The sequence below is a fragment of the Melanerpes formicivorus genome, unplaced genomic scaffold, assembly GCF_026170545.1.
Source record: "Melanerpes formicivorus ecotype bairdi unplaced genomic scaffold, bMelFor1.0.p_v2 SCAF_137, whole genome shotgun sequence".
Lineage (NCBI taxonomy): Eukaryota > Metazoa > Chordata > Aves > Piciformes > Picidae > Melanerpes > Melanerpes formicivorus.
The window spans coordinates 502,738-518,517 of NW_027142489.1; the positions used below are offsets into that span (position 1 = coordinate 502,738).

The 15,780-nt window shown below is 62.1% G+C and overlaps 1 protein-coding gene across 1 annotated transcript; it reads right to left on the bottom strand.

Moving 5' to 3' along the window:
• Window positions 1–427: 427 nt before the first annotated feature.
• On the bottom strand, window positions 428–15,065 carry SLC9A5 (solute carrier family 9 member A5). The gene is made up of 15 exons (XM_068168380.1): window positions 14,803–15,065; window positions 12,406–12,569; window positions 12,060–12,138; window positions 11,618–11,796; window positions 8,933–9,153; window positions 8,563–8,765; window positions 6,583–6,672; window positions 6,390–6,460; window positions 5,514–5,643; window positions 5,072–5,160; window positions 4,252–4,378; window positions 3,976–4,146; window positions 2,972–3,041; window positions 2,687–2,818; window positions 428–2,407 (listed from the first exon to the last, which is right to left on the bottom strand). Exons 4-15 carry the CDS (start codon window positions 11,641–11,643, stop codon window positions 1,941–1,943), a joined length of 1,797 nt encoding a protein of 598 aa, XP_068024481.1. The 5' UTR covers window positions 11,644–11,796; window positions 12,060–12,138; window positions 12,406–12,569; window positions 14,803–15,065; the 3' UTR covers window positions 428–1,940.
• Between the last annotated feature and the right edge of the window lie 715 nt (window positions 15,066–15,780).

Consider the following 15,780-nt stretch of genomic DNA (forward strand, 5'->3'; position numbering starts at 1 on the left):
CAGCTGAGGGAGCTGGGGCTGTGCAGCCTGGGGAGGAGAAGGCTCCAGGGGGACCTCAGAGCTGCTGCCAGGGCCTGAAGGGATCCTGCAGGGAGGCTGCAGAGAGACTTTGGCTGAGGGGGTCTGGAGCCAGGCCAGGGGGGAAGGGTTTGGAGCTGAGGCAGAGCAGGGTCAGAGAGGAGCTGAGGAAGAAGTTCTCCAGCAGGAGGGAGCTGAGGCTCTGGCCCAGGCTGCCCAGGGAGGCTGTGGCTGCCTCCTGCCTGGGGGTGTTTAAGACCAGGTTGGATGAGCTCTTAATCAACCAAGTCCAGCTGAGAGCTGTCCCTGTCCATGGCAGGGGGGTTGGAGATGGTCTCTGAGGTCCCTTCCAGCCTGAGCCATTCTGGGATGGTTCTGTGCTGAGGAGAGCAGAGAGCAGCTGGCTCCAGTTCCTGTTTATTGAAGGCTACAAAATCCTCTCCTCCAGTGTCACATTAAACCCACACTCTTGCAAAGAAAAGGTAGCCAGCTGGAGTCACTGGTGGTGCCCACTGGCTACAGACCCCCCCTGCCCCAGCTGGAGCTTTCGAGCACAGCCCCAGGATCAGAACCCAAAGCCAGAGTAAGGCATAGCTGAAATGCAAAAGGATATAAAAACCTGTTAAAAACCACCCCCTGCCTGCTGGCACAGCCCCAGAGCCCTGCAGCCTCTGCCTGAGCCTTCCTGAGCCTCCCACCAGCCCCCACCCCGGGCTCACCCACCCACCCGTCCCCTTGGCACCTGCTGCCCCTCTGTGCCCACGCAGCGTTGGTGACCTGGCTGCCAGAGCTGAGCTTCTGGGTGCTGAGCAGCAGCTCCTGTCCTTAGGGGCTCACACCAGGACTCATTCACTGTCTGGGCAGTTGCCCCCAGAGCCCAGCACCCTCTCAGGAGGGGCCAGGGGTGGCTGAGAGGCAGGTGGGGGGAGGGACAGAGCTTGGAAGCTGCTCCCAGCTCTCCCCTGCCAGCCCTCTTCCTGCTGTACATTCATACCTGCTGCTCGCCCCCGCTGGCCTTGCCCCAGCCCCAGCCCCAGCCCTCCCAGGCAACTGCAGGCACTGGGATGTGGGCAGGGGGGATGCCGAGGGCGCTGTGCAGGGCAGCTGCCCCCGGGCAAAGCCAGGAAGCTGAACACCACAGCTGCTGGGAACACATCCGGGCGAGAGGCTGGCACAGCAGGCTGGCTGCTGGAGGAGTCCCTGTGCGTTACAAGTTCATGAGTCCGGCTCCTGGGGGAGCCAAACCCCAGGAGAACTGCTCCCAGTCCTGAGAAGGTCGTGGCCTTGCCTCTGTGACCCGCGGGCCACCGAGCTGCCCGTGGCAAGGAGCCCAGCCGTGGCCTCTGTGCGGAGCTCCATCCATGCTGCGGGGGCAGCGGCTGTGGCCGCCCTGAAGCCGGCAGCTTGGCCGCTGCCTGCCGGGGGCGGTCGTGCTCCCAGCCTGCTGTCCAGGGGTCTGCTCACAGCCAGGGGCTGGAGATCAGCTCATGCCCCCACGCCCCAGAGCGGCCTTGGCCCCTGAGCCAGCACCTCTGCACCTCAAGGTGGCACAGCCGTGATGGGAAGGAGTCCAGCTGCGGTCTCAGCCCCCGGGCTGAGCATCTCCAGCTCCCCAGCACCGTGAAGATGTGGCAGGAGCAGAGGAAAAGGAAGAGGTTTGGGGTCAGTGCCGCCCTGGGTGGACCTGCTGGTGCCTGCTGGTGCAGCATGATGCCCAATTCTTGACAAGTGTTGCATCAGGAGGTGCCTGGGCAGAGCCCAGCTTGGAGGGCAGCTCCAGGAGCACCACCGGGCTCTCCTGCTGCTCCTGGAGCTCATGGAGACACACACAAGGCTTTACAACTCATGGCAGCAGAGCGGTCAGGGGGTCAGGGGTCTGCAGCCCCGCCCCAGCCCCTTCCCCCTTCCTTCCCTGGGCTGCCTCAGAGGTGGCTTGCTCTGTTGAACATCAGCCACCTGGACTCCGCGGCAGGCAGCCCCTTGCCCTGCTCCTCCGTGGCCATCAGAGGCTGCAGCTCCTGCCGCTCGGCGCCCTCCGGGCTGCTGCCGCTGCGCGCCCTGCCGCTCCTGCCGGCGTGGCTGGGGAACTGGAAGCAGGAGCTCTGCTCCGCCGCCCCCTGGCCGGCAGCCAGGGGCTGCTCCTCCAGCACGGGGCAGGCCAGCCTCCTGTGCTGAGCGCCGCCCTCGATGCCCGGCGGGGAGGCGATGCTCTCCAGGGAGGAGATGCTTTGGTTCCAGGCCTTCTGCATGTCCACCGGCACGATTTTGGTGGTCTCCGAGGAGATGTAAACAGCCAGGTCAGCCTGGTCCCCCTTCCAGGGCAGCTCCTTCTCCGCCAGCGTGGGCGAAGGGGGGATGATGCAGGGGCTGGGGCAGACGTCCAGGCTGCCTGGGGATGCAGAAGGAGGGAGGCTGGGAGGGACCTTTGCACAGCTCTTTCTCTCTCTCTCGCCCTGGGCCCTACAAGCATTTGCAGAACCCTGCAGCTGGCCCAGGGCTGCAGGAGCCTCCAGCACTGCTCTGCTGTGCCGCCAGAGCCCAGCGCTGCCCCTGTCCCATCCTCTGCCAGCTGGGGTTTCACCCAGGCCAAGGCCACTTTGCTCCTCACATGGAGGAAGCAGAGAGTGCCCAGGGGCAGCTGCCCAGGCACAGGAGGGTGGCTGCCTACCAGCAGTGGTCTTTCCCTGCAGGACCTCGTCCGTGGCTCGAGCGACGAAGACAATCCCTTCGTCATCCTCCCTCTCCGTCTCCGAGCTGTCGCTCTCCTCCTCCTCTGAGCTGACCATCACCAGCACAGGGGCTGCAGCCAGATGGAGGGAGGGAGTTGCTTTGGAGGATGGGGCGAGGACTGCACTCGTGGGAGAAGGGCTTGGTGCTGGGAACAGCCCCAGGCGCAGCGGGGGAGGCACAGCAAGCTGCTCCCAGCCCGGCAGGTGCCCGCAGCTGGCCCTACCTGCCTCCTGCCAGGGCACACTCCTGTGGCTCTTCCCGTTGGATGCCTCGCTGCCCAGAGGGATGTTCTTCTGCCAGGGAAGAAGGACCAGCTGGAACCTGCCCCCTGCAAAGCCCTAACCCCCACCCAGGTGGCCCTGCGAGCCCAGGAGACACCAGGGGCACTGACTCCCCAGCCCTGGCTGGATGGCAGCTGGCACGCAGTGTTTGGGGCCCTTGGGTGCTGGATTTTCATGGCCTTGCTAGAAATACCTCAGCAAGGACCTTGGGAGGTCCCTTCCAACCCATTCTGTGATTCCATGGCTTCAAAAGCCTCCCAGGGAGAGGAAGAGACCCAAGGCTCAGCCTAAGGCTGAGTGCCACACTCAGAGCCTGGAGCTGCACCAAGGCTCAAGCTACTCTTGGAAAACCAAATGTGAGGCTCCCCCGGGGGAGGGAGAGGGGAGGGGAGGGAGAGGAGGGGAGAGGGAGAGGAGAGGGAGAGGAGAGGGAGAGGAGAGGGAGAGGAGAGGGAGAGTAGAGGGAGAGGAGAGGGAGAGGAGAGGGAGAGGAGAGGGAGAGGAGAGGGAGAGGAGAGGGAGAGGAGAGGGAGAGGAGAGGGAGAGGAGAGGGAGAGGAGAGGGAGAGGAGAGGGAGAGGAGAGGGAGAGGAGAGGAGAGGAGAGGAGAGGAGAGGAGAGGAGAGGAGAGGAGAGGAGAGGAGAGGAGAGGAGAGGAGAGGAGAGGAAAGCTCACTGCCTGCAGTCTGGAAGAGGTCGAATCTCAGAGCTGAGAGGTTAGACTGGGGATGAGGAAGGAACCGTTGGCAGTGAGGGTGGGGAGAGCCTGGCACGGGCTGCCCAGGGAGGCTGTGGAGGTGTGGAAGGATGAAGAACCTGGCTGGTGGGAGCCGTCCCTGCCCTCGGCGGGTGGGGGAGGGGTTGGGCCTGGCTGAGCTCAAATTCCCTTCTGACCCAACCCATTCTGCGAAGCTCTGCAGGGAGGGGAAGGAGCGGCGGCCGCTTGCCTTTTTCCTGCCCTTCTCCTTCAGCCTGGCCTTGCTCTTGGAGGAGCAGACGTTGTGCTTGGTGGACTTGAAGGTCTCCAGCCTCCTCTTCATGTTCTGCCGGAAGATCTCTTTGTCCTGGCGCTCTTGTTTATCTGGAGAGATGAAGTGACGGCTGTAGCTGGCCTTGTACTGGCCGAGGGAGAGGCAAAGAGACACAGGGTGAGCAGCTGCCCCCGCGGAGCCTCCTTCCTTCCAGCCCCGCTGCTCCGGGGCTGGGGGCCGAGGGGAGCTCACCCGCCGCCGGGGCTTGTAGAGGCTCCCTCGCAGCACATGGTGCATGGCGGCGTCCTCCTTGTCCCGCCGGCTCCGCACCGTATCGATCACCTGCAGGTCCAGGCACGCCCCGCTCCCGCTCTCCCTCCTGCCGAGCCGGCGCCGGGCAGGCGCGGGGGGAGAGGAGGGAGAGGGGGAGCAAGAGCGAGAGGGAGGGAGATGGAGGAAGATGATTGAGATGGAGGTGGAGGTGGAGATGGTGATGAGATGGAGAGGGGATGGAGATGGAAATGTGATGGAGACGAAATGGAGGTGGAGGTAGAGATGAGAAAGGGGGAGAGGCAGAGGAAAGAAGGTGGAGGAAGATGATGGAGATGAGATGAGATGAGATGAGATGAGATGAGATGAGATGAGATGAGATGAGATGAGATGAGATGAGATGAGATGAGATGAGATGGAGAGAGAAATGGAGGTGGAGGTGGAGATGGAGGTGGAGATGTAAAAGAGGGAGAGAGAGGGAGGGGGGATGAAAGAACATGGAGGAAAATGATGGAGATGGAGATGGAGATGAGAAAGAGGGAGAGAGATGACGATGGAGGAAGATGATGGAGATGGATATGGAGGTGGAGATGGAGATGAGAAAGAGGGAGAGGGAGAGAGATGAAGATGGAGGAAGATGGAAATGCAGATGGAGATTCAGGTGGAGATGGCAGGGCTGGGCTCCATGCCCACACCCTGCCAGCCCCCTGCCAGCCCTGGCACCGCCCATGCCCAGGGAAGAAGGCAGCTGCAGGCAGCCAGCAAGGTCTGCCCAGGGGCTCAGGGGGGGTCTTGTACTCACAGGAGGTTTGTGACCGACGACTCCGACATGGACGTGCGGCTGGGCATGGAGGGCAGCGCCAGCTTGGCAGCTGAAAGCACATGGCCACCCTGGCAGGTGGCAGGGCAAGGCTGGCATCAGGGCAGCAAGACCCTGCTGGGCTGGCAGCGATGGGGGCCCACTGCTTGGCCATACATGGGGGAAACACTGGCCCAGGCTGCCCAGGGAGGTGGTGGAAGCCTCCTGCTGATGCCTGGAGGTGTTTGCAGCCAGGCTGGAGGTGGCTGTGAGCAACCTGCTGTGGTGTGAGGTGTCCCTGCCCGTGGCAGGGGCTTGGAGCTGGCTGAGCCCTGAGCTCCCTTCCAGCCCTGCCAGCTCTGGGGTTCTATGAAACCACCACCTCAGGCCTGCCAGCTCCTGCTGGGGCCATGGCACTGCCTGGTGCCCGGCAGATGCCCCCTACCTGGTCAACGAAGCTGATGGCATCACGGATGTTCAGCTTGTAGTAGACGTCCCAGATCTCATCCCGCAGCCTGTAGGCAGACTTCCTCATCAGGAGCTGGCTCAGGTACTTCTTGTCAAACTGCTCCCACCTGCCACGAGAAGAGACACAGACAGCTTAGCTCCCGTGGGGTACCCCAGCCAGGGACCTCCTGAGAGGTGGCATGGTCTGCCCAGGGCAGGGCTGGAGTCACCAGCCCTGGGCAGGGGTGCTCCAGCAGCCCTAGGGTCATGGTCTGGTGTGGAGCCTTCGGTGCTGGGTCGAGGGTTGGGCTGGATGATCTTGAAGGTCCCTTCCAAGCAGAGATATTCTGTGGCCAAAGCAGGCTGGGCAGGCAGGACCTGGCTGCGCCCAGGGGCACGCTGCCAGGGAGAGTAGGAGGGGAGGGGATGCCCTCAGCCTTTGTCCCAGAGCCCAGCAGAGCTGCGGCAGGGGATGGGATGGGGACTGGGGGGGAGGGGGTGGGGTGGCCACCCTGCTGGAGAATTTCCCCTGCAGGAAGCAGCCTTCCCCATCCTTTCCTGTCACTGTGCTGCAGATAAACACTGCCCAGGCGCCCGCAGGGCTGTGCCCTCCCCAGCTCCATCCAGGAGGGGGGAACTGAGCCACGGCCACCCCCCAGCCCCCCAGCAGCACAGGCAAACCATGCCAGCTCTGCCAGCAGCTCCTCTCTGGGGTGCTTTTGGGACCTCAGTCATCTGCACAACAGCTGCCAGATGGTCTTCCTGGTCCTGCTGCCCCAAGGGGTCCTCCAGCAGGGACTCTGCTGCGTGCCCGTGGCTGGCAGCCGTCCCCTGCCCGGCTGATGCGGCCCAGAGGATCCTGGCTCAGACTCACTTGTCCCGCCAGTAGTGGTAGCCATGGTGCCCCACGATGTCCTCCACTGCTGCCAGGATGTGGTCAAAAGCCTTGAGCCAGGGGAGAGGAGGGTGAGAGCAGTGGCAAGGCTGGGGGTGCCTGGGAGTGCCAGGCCGTGCACCCCCCGTGCCCAGCCCCGGCGGCGCGGGACGCCGCTGGCACCAGCACCTACGTGCTCGTGGAGCTCCTGGTTCAGGGTGGGTTTGTGGTGGTCACTGCGCTTCACCTTCAGCCACTTCACCAGGGGCTTGATGGTGAGGCCCTGGAATGGCAGGAGAAGGCAAGGGGAAAGACTGGGAGGGCGAGAGGGGGCACAGCTGGGGCATGGGGGAGCAGAAGCAGCGCCAAGTGACCAGGGACTGCACTGTGCCAGGCACACAGCTTGCTCCTACCAACCCAACCCAATGCCCTGCTCCCAGCACTGGGCCGTGGTGCTGTGTCCTGGCAGGCAGAGACCATGGCATCCCCTCCCTGTGCCACCTCTCCTGTGAGCACAGCCTGAGAGAGTTGGGGTGGTGCAGGCTGGAGAGGAGAAGGCTCCAGGGAGAGCTTCTGGTGGCCTCCCAGGAGCTGCAGGGGGCTGCAGGAAAGCTGGGGAGGGACTTTGGAGGCTGTCAGGCAGGGACAGGACTGGGGGGGATGGAGCCAAAGGAGCAGTGGGGAGCTGGAGATTGGCTGTGAGGAAGAAGTTGTTGGGCAGGAGGGTGGTGAGAGCCTGGCCCAGGCTGCCCAGGGAGGTGGTGGAAGCCTCCTGCTGATGCCTGGAGGTGTTTGCAGCCAGGCTGGAGGTGGCTGTGAGCAACCTGCTGTGGTGTGAGGTGTCCCTGCCCATGGCAGGGGCTTGGAGCTGGCTGAGCCCTGAGCTCCCTTCCAGCCCTGACAAGTCTCTGATTCTGTGATAGTTTTAGGCTATGCCTTTAACATCTGCCCCAGATGTTGAGCAGAAAAGGAGCAGAATGTAAGCAACTCCCTGCTGGAGCACAGAGGGAAAGGAAGCTCCTTGCAACCAATCCACTGGAGAGAGCTCTGCCAGAAGCTTTAGTTCTCAAATCAATTTCTCTCTTCCCTGTCCTTCCCTCTGGGAGAGGCTAACTTGCCCCTGCTGGACCTTGGCTGCATTGCTCTGGCTGAGTCTAACCTCCCTGCTCCTTTCTCTTCTCCCTTTTGTCCAGGGGGGTCAGGGGGAAGCTCTCAGCTCTCAGCTGCCCCTGGCCCTTGTGCTGTTGATCAATCCTAAATCCCTGCCAGCACTGTAACTCCTGGAGAGTTTGGCCATGGCCATTGCATTCCCCTGCAGCCTGCAGCCCTGCCTGGAAATCCAGCTCCCATTTGCTTCCAGCTGGGCTGGGCTGGCAAAATCCCATGGGGGGGGCAGGAGGGGGGGAGAAGGGGGAATTTCAGCTCCCCACACCAGCACCTGCCTCGCTCAGGAGAGACCTTATTGCTCCCCTGAGGGCTGGGGAGGGGTCTGGGGCACAGCCCTGGGAGGAGAGGCTGAGGGAGCTGGGGTTGCTTAGCCTGGAGAAGAGGAGGCTCAGGGGAGACCTTCTTGCTCTCTGCAACTCCCTGCAGGGAGGTTGCAGCCAGGTGGGGGTTGGGCTCTTCTCCCAGGCACCCAGCACCAGAACAAGAGGACACAGTCTCAAGCTGTGCCAGGGGAGGTTTGGGCTGGAGGTGAGGAGGAAATTCTCCCCAGCCAGAGAGATTGGCCCTGGGGATGTGCTGCCCAGGGGGGTGGTGGAGTCCCCACCCCTGAAGGTGTTCAGGAAAGGCCTGGATGTGGCACTTGGAGCCATGGCTGAGTTGTCAGGAGGTGTTGGGTGCTGGGTGCTAGGTTGGCTTTGGTGGTCTCTGAGGTCTTTCCAGCCTGGCTGATTCTCTGAGCTGTTGCTCTTGCAGCCAGTCCCAGAACAGGAGGTGGGCAGAGCTCCATCATGGACCCTTGGCCTCACCACCACGACAGCTGCCAGGGCAGCCTGTGTCACATCACCCTGCTGGTGCCAAGAGGCCCAGAGATGGCTTGAAGAGAGAGAAGAGAGGGCCAGGACAATTCTGTGCTGTGTGTTCTGCTTGCCCTGAGCTGATGTCCCCAGGCAGCCCCAGCTTGGCCCCAGGCGGCGAGCTCCGGGGGGGGCCTGGGGCCCAGCCTCACCTGCACGATGACAGTGAAGAACACCACCACGATGGTGGTGGCCACAAAGTAGTCCTTGGCTTTCACCTTGGCCCTGTCCAGCAGGATGACCAGGGCAAAGGCCACGGCCCCACGGAGGCCACCGTAGGACATCACCACCTGGTCAATCCTGTCGAGGGGGATCAGGCGGAAGCGGTTGAGCACGCAGGTCTGGAGGACAACACCTAAGGGTAGAAGGGAGAAGGGAGAGCCTGGGGGGGGGGGTGGCAGCAGAGCTCTGCCTGCTCCTGGAGACTGGGCAAAACCCCAGCCAGGAGCTGTGGCCGGTGGTCGCCTCTCAGCCTTTCTAAGGGCTGGGTGGTACCGGCCCGGAGCACGGCAGGATGCTGACCCACGGCTCTGAAGAGCAGGATGAAGAACAAGGTGCCCAGCACCAGTGCTGTGTCCCATGCCCACTTGGAGGTGTCCACAGCTGAGATGCCCAGAAACATGAAGATGATGGTCTCTGAGCTGCTGGCCAGGGTCTTCATGGTGTACTTGACAGTGGTGCGAGACTTCTGGGAGATGTTGGCTTCCACATACTTCTTGCAGCAGATCCCACAGAAGGTGACCCTGCAGAGGGGCAGAAGGGGCTGCTGTGACCCTGCAGCAGCAGCAGCAGCAGGAGGAGGGGCTCTGCACACCACCCCTCCTCTCTCAGAATCTGAGAGGCTGGAAGGGACCTCCAGAGACCATCCAGTCCAACCCCCTGCCAGAGCAGGGTCACCCAGGGCAGTCTGCCCAGGAAAGCATCCAGGGAGTCACAGAGTCAGAGAGCTGTCAGGGCTGGGAGGGCCCTCAAGGATCATCCAGCTCCAACCCCCTGCCAGAGCAGGGTCACCCAGGGCAGTCTGCCCAGGAAAGCATCCAGGGAGTCACAGAGTCAGAGAGCTGTCAGGGCTGGGAGGGCCCTCAAGGATCATCCAGCTCCAACCCCCCTGCCATGGGCAGGGTGACCTCCAGGGGAGGATTTGGAAGTAAGGAGACTCTACCACCTCTCTGGGCAGCCTGCTCCAGGCCTCCAGCACCCTCACACCAAAGAAGTCTCTCCTCATACTGAGGTGGAACCTTCTCTGTTCGAGTTTGTCTCCACTGCTCCTTGCCTCACTGCTGCGCACCACCCAAAAGAGCTTGGCCCCCTCCCCTTGCCCCCCAGCCCTCAGCTATTGACTGACACTGATCAGATCCCTCTCAGCCTTCTCCTCTCCAGACTGAACAGCCCCAGGGCTCTCAGCCTCTCTCCACAGGGGAGCTGCTCAAGTCCTCTGATCATCCTCACAGCCTCCCTTGGGCTCTCTCCAGCAGGTCTCTGTCCCTCCTGAACCAGGGAGCCCAGAGCTGGGCACAGCACTGCAGCTGTGGCCTCAGCAGGGCAGAGCAGAGGGGGAGCAGAGCCTCCCCAGCCCTGCTGGCCACTCTTTCCTTTGCTGCACCCCAGGATCCCATTGGCCTCCTTGGCCCCAAGGCCACCCATTGCTGGCCCCTGGAGAGCTTGCTGCCCAGCAGGACTCTGTGGAGCTGCTCTCCTGGATCTTCCCCCAGTGGGGGACACTCTGTAAGAGACTAAATCTTGGTCTCTCTTGATGTGAATCAAGAGATCAAAACACCTTTGCTCCTCACCCAGACAGTAGCTGCCAGGGGAGGGGACAGTGAGCAGAGGCCACTGGGTAAGGACTCTCTGGGAGGTGCACAGCCAGGACCCCCGGGGAGGGAGGATGGTGAAAAGGCTTCACCACCTGCACACATCCCTAAGGAAAGCCTGGGCCTAAAAAGCTGTCTAAAAAGGCCTGAGTGATGCCTGCTCAGGAGAGGAAAGACACAGAAGCAAATACCAGGAGAGAGAGAGGGACAGACACAGGAGGGAAGACATCACCATGGACCCTGGAGGCAGCAGACCAGGAGGAAACCTCTCTCTCTGTGTCCTAAGTTCTGCCTGCTGCAACTCATGGAGCTGAAGAGCCTGCTCAGAGGAGGACCTGGACTTTGGGATCTCTGCCTCCCCTCCTCCAGGGAGGGCAGCACAGACAACCAGGATGACCTCTCCTCCAAGCCAAAGCTGCAGCAGCCTTCCTCCCCAGACCCAAACTGACCTGGGGAGGGGTGGGGGGTGGGTAATATAATTCCTTTCCTCTTCTCTCTCCCTCTTCTCCCTCTCTTTCTCTGTTTTTCCCCTCTCTCCCTCCCTTCTTCTCTTCCATCCACTTTATTCTGTTAATAGATAGCCTCAAGGGCTGTTGATATCTTGGCCTTGTTTGTGCCTCTGATTTCATAACACAGAAATATATCTGAGAGCAGCCCTGGAGCAAAGGCCTTGGGGGTGCTGGGGGAGGAGAGGCTCAGCAGCAGCCAGCAGGGAGCACTTGCAGCCCAGAGAGCCAAGCAGAGCCTGGGCTGCAGCAGCAGAAGTGTGGCCAGCAGGGCCAGGGAGGGGATTCTGCCTCTCTGCTCCACTCTGCTGAGCCCACAGCTGCAGCTCTGTGCCCAGCTCTGCAGCCTCTGTGCCAGGAAGGCTCTGGAGGGGCTGGGAGGTGTCCAGAGCAGGGCCAGGAGGCTGAGCAGAGGGCTGGAGCTGCTCTGCTCTGAGCACAGCCTGAGAGAGTTGGGGTTGTGCAGGCTGCAGAGGAGAAGGCTCCAGGGAGAGCTTCTGGTGGCCTTGCAGGAGCTGCAGGGGGCTGCAGGAAAGCTGGGGAGGGACTTTGGAGGGGGTGAGGGAGGGACAGGACTGGGGGGGATGGAGCAAAAGGAGAAGTGGGGAGCTGGAGATTGGCTGTGAGGAAGAAGTTGTTGGGCAGGAGGGTGGTGAGAGCCTGGCCCAGGCTGCCCAGGGAGGTGGTGGAAGCCTCCTGCTGATGCCTGGAGGTGTTTGCAGCCAGGCTGGAGGTGGCTGTGAGCAAGCTGCTGTGGGGTGAGGTGTCCCTGCCCATGGCAGGGGCTTGGAGCTGGCTGAGCCTTGGGGTCCCTGCCAGCCCTGGCAGTTCTATGATTCAAAATAACTGAGTCTCTTTCCCTCTCTGTGCTGAGACCCCCCAGCACTCACGCCAGGATGGAGGAGAGGGAGACCATCTCAGCAGCCAGGTAGGCGACGTAGGCCAGGAGGAAGACGAAGAGCGGCTCGATGATGCGCACCCCGCTTGGTGAAGCGCGTGATCAGCGCCAGCAGGAAGGCGAAGAGCAGCCCCACCGCCGTCCCACCCAGGCTCACCAGGAAGAAGGAGGCTGGGGGGAGGGTTTGGGCAGGAGGAGAGGACTCATTAGCACCGGCAGGTGGCCCGGCTAAGCCCCCAGGCTCCCACCCGACCGCGCTGCGTGGGGACGGGCAGCGGAAGGAAGGGGACAGAGCTGCTGGGGCTCAGCCCCGCGCTGTGCCTGCCACCCCTGCCTGCCCCTGGCACCATCACAGAGACATTCAGGTTGGGAAAGACCCTCAGGATCACCAGGAGGACCGTGCTGGAGGAGGAGGTGGTGGGGCACATACTCACCTACCCCCTTCAGGTAGTCTGTGGCACGGATGTGCGCTGGGCCCAGCTCCACGAAGGAGTTGAAGACCTTGTACAGCACCTGCAGGCAAGGCAGATCCCTTGGGACCCCTGCCCTGCTTTGAGGGGGCAGCACTTGCAGGCAGGATTCCTTCCCCCCCCCAAATCTGCCAGGTGGCAGAGGTCACCTCAGCAGGCAGAGTCCCCCCCGGCGCCAGGAGCAAGGCCACCAGGGTACGGCAGGGCTCTGCCTCCAGCTTGGGGCTGGGACTGCTGCCCATCCTGGGGGACACCGGCCCCCTGCCCCACGTCTGGCTCCACATTAAAGCCCCCCCAAGGCCCAGCTCACCACGGTGACAGCATCATTGAGGAGAGACTCCCCAAAGACGATGATGAAGAGGGTCTCGTTGACATGGACCTCCTCGAAGACAGCCAGCACTGCCACCGGGTCCACCGCTGAGATGAGGCTGCCAAAGAGCAGGAAGTCCATCAGCCCAGCTTCCACACCTGCATCTGCTGGGACAGAAGGACCTAGCTCAGGGACAGAGAACCACAGAATCGTCTCAGAGTCACAGAACCACAATCACAGAACCTCAGGCTCAGAGAAGCTCAGAATCAGCCAGGTTGGAAGAGACCTCCCAGATCAGCCAGTCCAACCAATCACCCAACCCCATCTGATCAACCAGACCATGGCACTGAGTGCCCCATCCAGGCACTTCCTAATCACCTCCAGGGATGGTGCCTCCATCATCTCCCTGGGCAGCCCATCCCCAGGGCCATTCTCTCTGTCTGTGAAGAACTTCTTCCTAACATCCAGCCCTAAACCTCCCCTGGCACAGCTTGAGACTATGTCCTCTTGTTCTGGTGCTGCTTGCCTGGGAGAAGAGAGCAACCCCCACCTGGCTACAACCTCCCTTCAGGTAGTTGCAGACAGCAGTAAGGTCTCTCCTGAGCTTCCTCTCTCCAGGCTAAGCAACCCCAGCTCCCTCAGCCACGGGAGCCCTCTTTCAGCAGGCAGAGAGGAGCCTGCCCCTCGTTTGCTCTCAGTGACTTGGCTGCAGCATCCCATCCTGGAGAGCAGTGGGATGTGCCCAGCAGAGCTTCCAGAGCTCCAGGGTCCCCCTGGCAAAGCTGGGCTCATGCTGCAGCAGGAGGTGAGCAGGGCTTCGATGTGCCCCCTTGGCATCCAGGTGCATTGCTGCTCTTCCAGCAAGGGTGCAGCAGGGGAAACTCAGCAGCCCCACCTCAGGAGCAGGCACCAAGTGGTTCCTCAGGGCTCACAACACAGAATCACAGAACCACAGAAGCATTGCAGTTGGAAGAGACCCTCAGGAGCACCAAGGCCAACCCAGAGCCCTACCCTGCAAGGCTCACCCCTAAACCAGAGCCCCAAGCACCACAGCCAAACCACCCTGAAACACAGCCAGGGCTGGGGACTCCACCACCTCCCTGGGCAGCACTTTCCAGTCCCTGACCACTCCTGCTGGGAAGAAACCTTTCCTACTGTCCAGCCTGAGCCTCCCCAGGGGCAGCTTGAGGCCATTGCCTCTTCTTCTGTCACTGATTCCCTCTGAGCAGAGCCCAGCAGCAGCCTCTCCACAGCCTCCTCTCAGGGGGCTGCAGACAGCAGTGAGGTCTCCCCTCAGCCTCCTCTGTCTCTCCCTGCCCAGCCCCAGCTCCTTCAGGCTCTCTCCAGCAGATTTCTTCCCCAGGCCCTTCCCAGCTTCCTTGCCCTGCTCTGCCCTGGCTCCAGCACCTCCACAGCTCTCTGGCACTGAGGTGCCCAGAGCTGAGCCCCAGGGGACAATCCCCTCCCTGCTCCCCTGGACACAGCATTGCTGAGCCCAGCCAGGAAGCCTTTGGCTCTCTTGGCCCCCTGGGCACACTGCTGGCTCCTGTTCAGCTGCTTGGCCATCAGCAGCCCCAGGTCCCATCCTGCCAGCAGCTTTCCAGCCACACTGCCCCAAGCCTGCAGTGTTGCTTGGGGTTGTTGTGCCCCAAGTGCAGGACCTGACCCTTGGCTTTGTTGAAGCTCATCCTGGGAACAATGGCCATTGATCCATTGATCCATTGATCCATTGACATGGATTTGGCCAGCCAGGGCCAGTGGCTGCAGCCAAGGACAGGGGACAAGGCAGGCAGCCAGCAAAGCTGGCCAAGGTCTGGACAGAAATAGCAAGGCCATGAGTCAGCCCAGCGCTGGGAAGTGCCCACTCGCCCTGCACACTCCATGGTCCTGCCAGAACATCATTCCCAGGATGCCAGCCCCCTGCTCCTGATACATTTCATAGACTCAGAGTCTTGGAAGGGCTGGAAGGGACCCCAAGGCTCAGCCAGCTCCAAGCCCCTGCCATGGGCAGGGACACCTCACCCCACAGCAGCTTGCTCACAGCCACCTCCAGCCTGGCTGCAAACACCTCCAGGCATCAGCAGGAGGCTTCCACCACCTCCCTGGGCAGCCTGGGCCAGGCTCTCACCACCCTCCTGCCTAACAACTTCTTCCTCACAGCCAATCTCCAGCTCCCCACTTCTCCTTTTGCTCCATCCCCCCCAGTCCTGTCCCTCCCTCACCCCCTCCAAAGTCCCTCCCCAGCTTTCCTGCAGCCCCCTGCAGCTCCTGCAAGGCCACCAGAAGCTCTCCCTGGAGCCTTCTCCTGGGAATCCACCTCAGCCTGAGCAGTGGGCTGGGAGCCTCGGGGGTGCTCTGCACCTCTAAGCCACCTTCTGGGCAGCTCTGTGCACCCACCCATGAGGCCAGCCCGGTGCAGCCCCCAGAGCGCGGTGCCGGTGGTGAAGGAGTTCCAGAGGGTGCCCACGACGGCGTAGGTGAGGATGGCACCGATGTTGTCAAAGAACAGCCTGCTGGGCATGAAGTAGCCTGAGTCCAGGACGATGGGGGGCAGGAGGAAGAGGAAGAACATGTTGGGCTCCAGCTGGTACTCGGCTTTCTTCGCCACGGCCAGGACGATGCCGCCCAGGCCCAGCCCCAGCAGGATGAGCAGGCAGCTCTCCGGGACGACGGAGGTCACCTTCCTGGAGAGGTGGAAAACTGAAAGGGAAGGGAAAGGGGGGGGGAGGGGAGGGGGAAATATCCCAGAATCAGGATCATTTGGGCTGGAAAAGATCTATAAGGTCATCCAGTCCAGCCTCCAAGCCAGCACTGCCAAACCCTGGCCCTCAGCAGCACATCTCCAGGGCTTTCCAACCCCTCTAGGGATGGAGACTCCACCACTGCCCTGGGCGGCCTGGGCCAGGCCTGGACAGCCCCTCTGGAGAAGAAATTGTTCCCCATGGCCAGCCTGAAGCTGGTGCAGCTTAAGGCCATTTCCTCATGTCTCAGCAGCTGTCCCTTGGGAGCAGATCCCCACCCCCACTTTGCTCCAACCTCCTCTCAGGGAGCTGCAGAGAGCAAGGAGGCTCTTCTTCTGCACACTGGACATCCCTGCTCCCTCAGCTGCTCCCCCCCAGCCCTGTTCCTCAGCTTGCTTGCCCCTCTCTGGACCCACTCCCACCCCCTCAGGGTCCTTCTTGGCCTGAAAAGCCCGAAGTTGAGCCCAGCACTCAAGGTGCAGCCTCATGGGTACAGGGGGGGCACAATCCCTGCCCTGGCCCTGCTGGCACAGTGAGGATGAGGACATCAAGCAGCCAGGCACATGGACAGAGCCTCCCAGCCCCACAGGAAGCTTGGCTGGTGCCTGAGGGACTCCAAGAAGCACAAGGGAGC

Bases quoted from the DNA above. Each gene is read 5' to 3' on its own strand.
- SLC9A5 (XM_068168380.1), bottom strand. From the start codon at position 11,643: ATGGTCTCCCTCTCCTCCATCCTGGC. The intron at 6,673-8,562 runs GTGAGGCTGGGC...CTGCCATTCCAG, and splicing joins TCTTCACTGTCATCGTGCAG to GGCCTCACCATCAAGCCCCT. The intron at 2,408-2,686 runs GTAGGCAGCCAC...CTGCATCCCCAG, and splicing joins GCAGGGAAAGACCACTGCTG to GCAGCCTGGACGTCTGCCCC.